Raw genomic sequence first — 10553 nt, forward strand, 5'->3', positions numbered from 1 at the left:
GGGGGGGGGGTGTAGTTTGAGAGGCGAGCTGCTAGAACTCACCCTGCAAAGCTTGGAAAACCTTGGACTCTGTGAGACACATCTCAGCAAAAAACAAGGTTAATATACCAAGTAAAATTATACCTTCCCCACATCGGAACCGAACTCTCTCTTTTTTTTCGTGCAAGACACAGAGCGTTATCAAATAATCATTCCATTGTGAAATATTTAGAAAAAGGATGAAGGGAAAAAAAGGAAAAAATACAAGATATAATGTATTATGTACCTTTCAATGACCTTTAAGTACTTTATATCCTAAAAGCGATGTACATGTATCTTTCTTAGAGGGCAGTTTTATAGCTGATAGTCACCTCGAACCAAGCACTGCACGTTCTGACCTTATTTCTGCACTTACTGGCCTATTCCCATTTCTAGGACATTTTGACCTATTCTATCGGATAACACCTGGCTAGAAAATACAGGGGAGGGGGTTGTGTTGTCGAACGTGGAGGGGTGGAGGTTTTGGTAGGAGAATTGGGGGGGAAGGCGGTGGAGAGAGAGGGAAGAGAGTGAGAGAGAGAGAGGGGGGGTATAGAGAGAGGTAGAAAGATAATGAGTAAGGGAGAGAGAGAGAGAGAGAGAGAGAGAGAGAGAGAGAGAGAGAGAGAGAGAGAGAGAGGAGGTGGCACACTATGATCTCTGGATAGGTCCAAGCCGTGAGCAATAGTGTAGGCCAAGAACTACGCAACAGGCTAATATACTATGGACTGCATACCAACATGAGAACCAAAGGGTACTTTTATTGCACCACGTTCCATTCCAATGTGACAGTGATAGTTGTGCAGTGGATAAGTTACTTTCTATTCTGCGTGAAAACTTGGACACCAGAGAGGGATAAAGGGGTAAAACTAGACACTGTGTCCCAATTCTTCAAACATGAATAGACACCAAGTTTGGTTCCACATTTTGTTTATGAGATAGAACTAATCCTGTCTCATATGATTGACTTGTAAGTTTGATATATTATGACTATATAAAAACATACCCACCTTCAGCTGAAGTTCAACACATTCGATGCAGTGACACAGAAACTGGTCTTGAAAAAACTTTGAAAACCAGGGTGGTCTTTGGAACGGGAAAACGGAAATAGAAAGTTGAAAAGATGTTCTTCTTCTTCTTTTTATTCTTCATCTATCCCGTGATTGGGGCAACCGTGCATCTGACAACCAGCTCTCGCCTTTTGTCTCTGCCCACTGCTTTCTTCAGATTGTCACCCATCGTCTTCCCTGTCCACTCTATGATGTTGTCCTCCCCCCTATCTCCTTCTCTGCCTTCCTCTCTTTCTCTTTCCGTGTACGTCTCCTTGTAGGACTGTTTTGGCAAGTCCTGTGGATCTTGTGACATGCCCATACCATTTTAATTTTCGTCTCTTCACTGTGGTCAGTATATCTTCATGCTGCCCACTGCGTTTGTGATTCTGTTCCGTACCTCAGCCTTTGAAATGTGGTCTTTGTATGAGATGTCAATGAGTCTGCGGAAACATCTCTGTTGTCTGAATCCTTTTCCCCAATTCTGCTGTCAGTGTCCACGACTCACAGGCGTATAAAAGTATTGAGATGACCAGTGAGCGCATCAGTCTGATCTTCGAGTTGAGCGTGATGTTTCTGTCCTTCCAAATAGACTTCAGTTTTGACAGCGCAGCTTTTGTTTGAGCGATTCTGGAGAGAGAAGAGATTTCACAGCAATCAAAAAGTATAGTGATAAGTAGTGCATTCAATACGGTACGGTTAATTTTTGTCCATAAACATAGGAAGACTACACGGGGAAACGACCATAGTCACAAACTGAAAATAGTGACGGTATCAAGTTTGAACGGTTGTTGACTCATAACTGTATTTCTGTTCAACTGTTGGTTGATTATTGTTGTTAGATATTCCATTCAACAACACTTTACAATAAACCACCAGTAAAACAAATATGAAGTTATGTGTCTACTAGCTTTTAAAATTGGCACCCTCACAATTTCTAGTTTGTGGCTATGGTCGTTTTCCCCCTGTGCTCTTCATAATGATTCGAGCTTTGTCCCAGTTTACCTGCGTCCCAGTTTCCCCCACTCTCCGGAGAACCCGTTTTCGTCCCACATTTTTCATTTTTTTGCATTTCGTCGTACCCGCTGTTGTCCCACCAGCTTTCGTCCCACTTTGATTCGATTACTTAGAGAGGTTACTGCAATTGCCACTCAGGATCTAAAATGCTTTTAGGTCTATGATGCGCGGCGAAAATTCATTGTTTAGAATCACATCAACAAGGGGATGGAAGAACGTGTAGGTTTTCGTGCTAGATGAAAATATGTGTTAAAAGTTTGCAGAAGAAATGTCTCTCTCTGGGGGAATAGTTTCGATAAAAATCCTTATGAAAATAAATCCTACGAAAAAACTTTTATGAGTACAGGGTAAAACTTTGCACATTGTTCATAGTTAGTCTGCCACTGTCCAATGGGATGATAAGCTGAAATTTCCAACCGACAGCAGAGATAAAGGTCTTTTTGCTAAATAAGCCCATCTTCGTGCATTTTTTGTTAGTTCTTGTCTGTTTAGTGCTATCATTTTTTCATCGTCCGAGAGATCGAGAAAGACAGAAATAGATAGACAGATATATAACAGTGAGAGACAGAAATAAATAGAAATAAAGAGATAGATATGGACAAATACTGATAGAAAGATAAATAGATAGATAGATAGATAGATAGATAGATAGATAGATAGATAGATAGATAGATAGATAGATAGATAGATAGATAGATAGATAGATATCGAATGGCAATCGATTACATTTTATTGCAAATGTGTGACGAAAACGGGCGAACTGTGGCTGAACAAAAGTGGGACAAAAAACGGGTAGTGAAAAGAAGAAGATAGGACGAAGACGGGTAGTAAAATGAAAATGTGGGACGAAAACGGGTGTTCCGTTAATCTTGCCTACCACGATAATATTTTTTTTAACGTTCCGTTCTGCAGACTGGTATTTTGTATTGCAACAGTATTTTTATGTAGCAACAGTAATATCAGAGATCTAGCAACATAAAAAGGTCTGTGGTAATATATATATATTTAAAGGGATTGTTTACCGTATTTTATTTCACCTATATTTTTAAAACTGTTTGAATGAATTGTTTTTATACACATTACTCACTGCCTATATCGCTGTATTCATGTACCTATCCTATAGATCTACTTTGAGATATATATATATATATACATATATATATATATATATATATATATATATATATATATATATATATATATATATATATATATATATATATATATATATATATATAATATTATATTATATTATTTTAGATCTATATAAAATTATATTATATTTGCGACATTTAATACGTCTTTGTGCGTAAATGCTGCTCGAATCTTTAAGTCATTGTAGGCTAATGATATGTCTTGTAAGACTCATTTAGCATTGTAATGCTCTACGTATTAGTATTACCATTATTTATTCTGGCAGATGACTCGACAGTAAGCATATTAGAGCTATTATTCGTTTAAAGGCCGTCTAGATCTAGGTTTAAAGGATATTGAAAATTTCGATTGGCCCAAAAAGGAAATATGTCGCTATCAGCTGTGCCAGCCGACAGAGGTGGCAGTTGTGTTACTGTTAGTGATCTTCTGACTGCCCTCCTCCACCTCCTTCTCTCCCTCTCTCTCTCTCTCTCTCTCTCTCTCTCTCTCTCTCTCTCTCTCTCTCTCTCTCTCTCTTTCTCTCTCTCTCTCTATCTATCTATCTATCTATATATCTATCTATCTATCTATCTACCTCTCTGTCTGTCTGCCCCCCCCCCCTCCCGGTTGTTGGGCGAACCTGTCTGTAAGTATAACATAACATACTTGGGAAACATCAGAACAAAAACCAACCCCCCCCCCCCCCCCCCATACAAACGAGAAGCCACTACATTCTATTTTTATCTCTCCATTACTGCCGTGCATAAAGGCTGTCGACAGACCGTGGTTGCGCACAAGTCAGCAGTGCAGCCAATGTTAAAGGAGTGGAGAGGAGTCAGCTATACGTCTAAGAAAGCTTTGACTCTTGTTCAATTATTATTAATCAAAACAGCTATAGTTATTCATATAGCTATATTTAGAACTAAAGAGCTTAAATAAATTTTTCACGTTTCTCGCTTGTATTTCGTGCATCAGCCATGTCTTCTCAGGACTTCGCTGGAAAATCTGCTATCGTGACAGGCGCTAGCTCTGGCATAGGAGAGTCCATAGCTCTGTTGCTTGCACAGCGGGGTGCGATGGTCACTCTGTGTGGGAGGGATGAGGAGAGGCTCCAAAGAGTCCAAGGGAAATGCCAAGAAGCAAGCGGAGGTAACTCAGATAGGTTTATAACTGTCCAAGGTGACCTCAACGACAAGGCGGTACGGGACAGAATTCTGGAGGAGACGATCGCCAAGTTTGGGAAGCTGGATGTTCTCATAGCAAACGCTGGCGCGAGTCCTAAAACAAATATTGACAGCGACACGGAAGAATTGTTTGATTTCATCTTCAGCACCAACCTCAAATCGTCCTACTTTCTAATTCAAGGATCGCTTCCTCTGTTGGAGAAAACCAAAGGCAACATCGTGTGTGTGTCGTCTATCGTGTCCACTATGCCAGCATTGTGGAATCAGCTGTACCAGATGGCAAAGGCCGGCATGGACCAGCTTGTGCGTGCTCTCGCTCTCTCACAAGGACCCAAAGGTAAAAGGCAGGGGGAAGGGGGGGGGGGGGCTCTCTTGGTCTAGAGGTAACGGTGTTCGCCTCTCATTCTCCTTTCATTTCATTTCCTGCCCTCTAGTTATGTTCTGTCGTCTGTTTTCGAACCGAAACGAAATGAAGCAAGTAGATTCTGACTGTGTATATTTGCCTTTACATGTATTTGAGAGTAAGGGCTAGCCCGCTCCTGCCCCTGGCAATCTTCCAAGTTCTTCCAGGAAGCTAGGCCTACCTATTCGCGAGTATGAAAGAAATGCAATCCACTTCAGTTTAAACCCTTGCACCCTGAAGAAAATTAAGTGTCTGGGGTTTTTGGAGGGTTTTTTTTTTTTTTTTTTTTTTTTTTCTTAGGAATGATTCCCACGAAAGTATTCGTATGATCATTTATAGGTTTCTCTGTGCCATGACGTTATCTTTATCGATTGATCAATTGTCTGAGAGATCATGGTGCATTGTCCCTAAATACGCAGTGTTGTAAGCAAAGGAAGATTCATGTCAACGAAATTGGCTGTTTTGTTGTGTTTGTTTTAGTTTTTTGGTCTTTCTTTATTTTTGTTGCTTTTCCATGGCCACAGATCTTTCTCCATCACCTAATATTTTTCACTGTGAAGAGCGCACAATAAATGAATCGGAAAAATATCTGCCACCACGAGAAAGCAAAAAAGTCGATTTTAGAAAATGTTGTGACGTACGGGTTTTTGGAATAACTGAACAGTCGATGTATGCAATTCCTGTGGCCGACTTTAGCCGTTTGTCTCTCGCCCCCCCCCCCACCCCCCCCCCCCTTTCTCGGGATAGGCTCCGTTTTCTGTGACACATGGTCTCTTCTCCCACATGTGAGCCCTGGGCCTATCTGTTAACCCCATGCCTCTTTCATGTTGCAAAGCTTATGCAGCACCATTGCTGTACCCCCCCCCCCCCCCCCCGAAAAAAAGGTTGTCTGTTAACGATGATGATAACGATTGCGTAGGAGTTTATTACATATTTATACTATGATATGAACTACAGTTATGGCCCAATCCATTATAGATAAATGCTTTTTTTTGATCGAGCACACTTAAGCCTATTCTCGTTTTAACTGATGATTCTATAAGTTTTGCATTTGTTGCACTCAATGAGTCCCGACGAAGACGCGCGGGTGGCAAAGCTTAATTTAAGTGCACAAAGAAATAAAGAACGTTCCTGCTACTTTGAATACAAAGGAACAATCTGTAAGCTGAACTTGCGTAACGATACACATTATTGTGTCTGCCTAGGCGCTCAGAGTGGTCTTGTTCAATCATGACTAGTTTGGCCCATTCGTATGCAAGCCAGTGTAAAAACCCTCAACTGACATACAACAAAGATTGTTTACAAATTACTACTTTGTTAATTCCTTTATTTGAGAATGTATACTTTTTTATCGTTTGTTTGTTTGTTTGTTTGTTTTGTTTGTTTGCTTTTGTTTTGGTTTGGTTTGGTTTGGTTTGTAGGTTTGGTTTGTTTTGTCTTGTTTTCAAGCATAACCAAAAGCAGGGGTGAAGACGTTTTTATCATTGTCTCAGCTATTTTTAGTGAGTGACATACTTTTTTTGTACTGACAGTAGGAGAAAAGACTGCTCTTGAAGAATATTTCCTTTTTAAAGAAATAGAACAAACGTTTTATCGATCAGCGTCTTTGGCGAAATGTATTTTATGGTACCAGGTATATATTAAAAAATCCAATTTAAAGGGCAATAACACGGTCGTCCTCAAACCATTTTCAACAAAACTTCGCAGAAATAAAATTCAACCGTTATATTTATCATTCAGAGAAAAAAATTCAAAGGATACATTTGAAAAATATCAAGTTTTTATCATGTTAACCAAAATTGAGAGAAACGCTAGACTTTGCAACTTCTTAAAAATCAACCATATTGTTCCATTTCAGATAGTCGCTATTTGTGCGGGGAAGAACAAATGTATACAAAATTGATATGGTCAAATAAACCCATGGTGGGAATGGCTATTTCAATCTCCAGGTGTTGACCATTTCTCACCCTACAAGCTTCAATATGCCACTGGACATTTTGAACCCCATGGCATGTTTACAAGATCTAAAAAACGAGACCATGTCACTCCATTATTAAAAGAACTGCATTGGCTCCCTGTAAAAGAACGAATAATATATAAAATCTGCGTCATGTGTTTCAAATGTGTAAATAAAACTGCTCCTTTGTATCTACAAGAACTTATCAGTATATATAAACCAGGGAGAAACCTAAGATCATCAAACGATAACACCCTACTTGTGACACCTGTAAAATCATACAAATCACATGGAGAGAGATCTTTCTCACATCTTGGTCCATTTATGTGGAACAGATTACCCACGAAACTAAGACAAATAAGAACACTTGATAGCTTCAAAAGACATCTTAAACATTTTCTGTTCCTACAGGCCTATCCTTCATAAGCTTTTAACGTTATCTTTCATTATATTTGTTCTGTTCCTATGTCTGGATGAAAATAGTCTATGTGTGTGTGTTTGTGTGTGTGTGTGTGTGTGTGTGTGTGTGTGTGTGTGTGTGTGTGTGTGTGCGTTAATGTATATTGCTTGAGAAGAAAGGAGGTAGTAAGAAAGGTTTTTGAAAAATGGGTATTCCAATGTAAAGCGCATTGAGCTACTTTTTTTGGAAATGTGCTATATAAATGTTATATATTATTATTATTATTATTATTATTATTATTATTATTATTATTATTATTATTATTATTATTATTATTATGTTACTGGGTCGATTCTTTGGGCGTCAACATTGAATTTCAACTGCTGGAATGTTTGACGATTTTTTCGTTGACTGTGTCTGTAAAAAACAACAACCCAAAAGTAATAATTGAAGAGGTTCGAGTTTAGAGAAATGTGGTTATGGTGACCATAATTTGTTCATAAACGAAATCATTGTTATGGAACCGAATTCTCAGGCCCCTTGTTTATATTATGTTTACCAAGAGCGATTCCATTAATCTACATATATCTAGTGCGGGCTTAAACAATCCATGCATAGTTTGGAATGTGTTTTCCGCCACCATTGCTACATCCCTCACCCTCCCCCCTTGCCATTTGAAAGATTTGACGTTTAAAATAAAATGTAAAAAATTCTTACGGATTTATTACTTGTCCTCCCCCCCTCCCCCCCTCCCCCCCTCCCCCTTTGGCGCCCCAGGTATCCGTGTGAACGCCATCAACCCGACCTTAGTCTACACCAGGATTCACGAACGCCAAGGTGACGGGGAGGCTCACAGAGAGCGCCTTCACGAGTACCTAGGACGCAGACACCCGCTACACGCACGGGCCAGCACGCCAGAGGAGCAGGCAGAGGTGGCGGTGTTCCTGGCTAGTGATGGGGCCGGCTTTGTCACAGGCCAGTGTGTCAAGGTGGACGGAGGGATCACCCTTGGGAAAAGGGATTAAAAGCGTAAAAGGTCGCTTTCAAGCTTTTTATTACGGTATTTGAAAAAGTATTTTTTGTAAGTGTTTTACGATGCCCGCAACTGCTTAAAGTAATAAGAGCGCGCGGGACACATCAAACATTTTCACTATTGTTAGTTGGTAGAAAATTTTGAAAATTATCGATTTTAGACCACCATGGGGTCTTTAACGTGCGCAACGTGCTTACAGGACCTCCGAGATTTTTCGCCCATCTCCGAGAAGGCTAGGTGTAGATCTTTCCTACCATAAGATCAGGGGTGTGGCTGAAAGACAGCAGTAAGAAGGAACCAATGAGTAGCAGTAGAAAGACAGCAGAAAGAGTCAGGAGCCCAGATGAGGGGGTAAAGAAGGTGAGGGGGTGGCGGCAGAAAGTGGAGACGAAAGCAGACAACAGAACATTGCGAGAGAGCAGGAAATTAAGTGAAAGGAGACAATTTTAGAGAAAAAAAATGTTCTGCAGCTACCCGGATTCGAAACCGGGACCTTTGAATTAGAGGCGAAAACCTTAACCTCTAGGCCACGAGAGCCCTCCGCTTTTAAGCACAAGGAGGGGGGAAGGTATCCGGAAAAATGTTGTTTTGGGAAAATCGAAGGTAAAGTTTTGGACCCATGATATCTATCTTTAAAAGATAAGAAGGGTTTTCTCTATAAACAAATAAATATACACATCAATGAAACCAAACTTCTCCTATAGGTAGGGGTAGGGCAATGCCCACTTTTGATGTAGGTCAAGATATCTGGAAACCCCCGAAATCTGGACTAGCTCGTTTATAGTGATCTAATGTGAGGCATCGTGGAGAAATCAGGCGCTCGTCAAAATAATGAAAATTTAAAAAAAAACAAAAAAACTGACTCTCCCGCTGGTTTGTCAATTTTTTTTTTCGAAATTTTGTTCTTTAGCTCAACACCTTCTATACATATGTGCATATAGGAACCCATTTCAATGTGAATTATATTGAAAAACTATGACTAGATGCACAAAATATGTAAATTGTCAGCTTCCACGGACACTGTGGCTTTGTAAAAAACTAACTTTGATGGTCATTTTCTCTCAGCTTTGAACTCTGAAACCAAGCGACCCCCAACTCATTCAATCATGCTTGCTTTAAGTCAATGCCAATAACTCCTCAGGCCCAAAAATTGACGAGCCCCTGATTCCACCGCGTCGTGTCACAAATTATCAACGCTTATACGGGGTGCCTATTGGGGGGTCGGGTCGGGTCGGGTCAGGTCGGGTCGATTTGCTAGCCAGATTAAATGCACAAAGTGGCTATCGGGGCACAATCTGATCACGCCGGCGACTCGTCGCCTCAAAAACAGACGCGTTTGTTTTCAGGCGACGAGTCGAGCGATCAACACGACCTGACCCGACCCGACCCGATACCATCTGCAATGGGCACCCGGTATTACTGTATAGACAGTAGTACTAGGTGTTGGATTAGCTCTGGATAGGCTCTGATGTGGCTGTGTGTCTCAGTTACGATGACACGGGGTTTAAGTAGGTGGTCACTGGGATGTGTCTTTGACCAAGACACGAAAACCCTAGCTGAAAAAAAACCAGGGCGCTGCCTCGTGGAGACCAGCAATGGCATGTTTGTGGAATTGTTCTGTATTGGTGTAATAGTGTGTATTTATGTATGCGTGTGTGTACGTATTTACATATATTATATGTATTTAATATATAATCATGCACTTATGTATGTATGTTTGCCATTGTAACCCAAGTTTTCCCCAAGGATCAATCAAATGTAATTTATTGTTTTATTAATTTGGAGTTGTTGGCCAACCAGAATTGCAAACGTTGCATTTGTCACAGTGGCGTCAAGACTAGATGTCACCCGTATCTCGTATTTCAAGCACGTATTAAAATTACATTTTATGCCACGGGTGTTTATCTGAATACGAAATAAACATATGAGAACGATAATGGTGCTCTAGTCGTTTAGTCATTTTGCTTGGATGGTCTCAGTAACTACTTCAGATCTGCTACTTAGATCTCTCAAGTGTATTTTCCTGTCTTATCACACGAGTGTCCTTTTAAAGTTGAAAGTCATGCTCCGTTTTTGTATACTCACAAACCATCTCAGTCGCCTTGTAAAACAAGTATTTTTTCCATCTTCAAAGTATGTATTCTCAGAATGCTAAGCGGGATAAAAAATATTGCAGTACTGATTATGTATCTAGCATCTTAAACATTAAATTATCAATAGCAATTGTTCATTTTCATATAGTGTGTGTGTGTGTGTGAGAGAGAGAGAGAGAGAGAGAGAGAGAGAGAGAGAGAGAGAGAGAGAGGGGGAGACAGAGACAGAGAAAGAGAGAGAGAGAGAGTGTGTGTGTGTGTGTGT

The 10553-nt window shown here is 40.3% G+C and overlaps 1 protein-coding gene across 1 annotated transcript; it reads left to right on the top strand.

Annotated features, from left to right (window-relative positions):
* The first annotated feature begins 4038 nt into the window (after positions 1-4038).
* Positions 4039-8357, top strand: LOC101859088 (oxidoreductase asL5). Its single transcript, XM_005094499.2, has 2 exons — positions 4039-4739; positions 7940-8357. The coding sequence occupies exons 1-2, from the start codon at positions 4196-4198 to the stop codon at positions 8185-8187; spliced, it is 792 nt and encodes a 263-aa protein (XP_005094556.1). The 5' UTR covers positions 4039-4195; the 3' UTR covers positions 8188-8357.
* Positions 8358-10553: the final 2196 nt, after the last annotated feature.

Source organism: Aplysia californica, unplaced genomic scaffold (genome assembly GCF_000002075.1).
Source record: "Aplysia californica isolate F4 #8 unplaced genomic scaffold, AplCal3.0 scaffold00083, whole genome shotgun sequence".
NCBI classification, from domain to species: Eukaryota; Metazoa; Mollusca; class Gastropoda; order Aplysiida; family Aplysiidae; genus Aplysia; species Aplysia californica.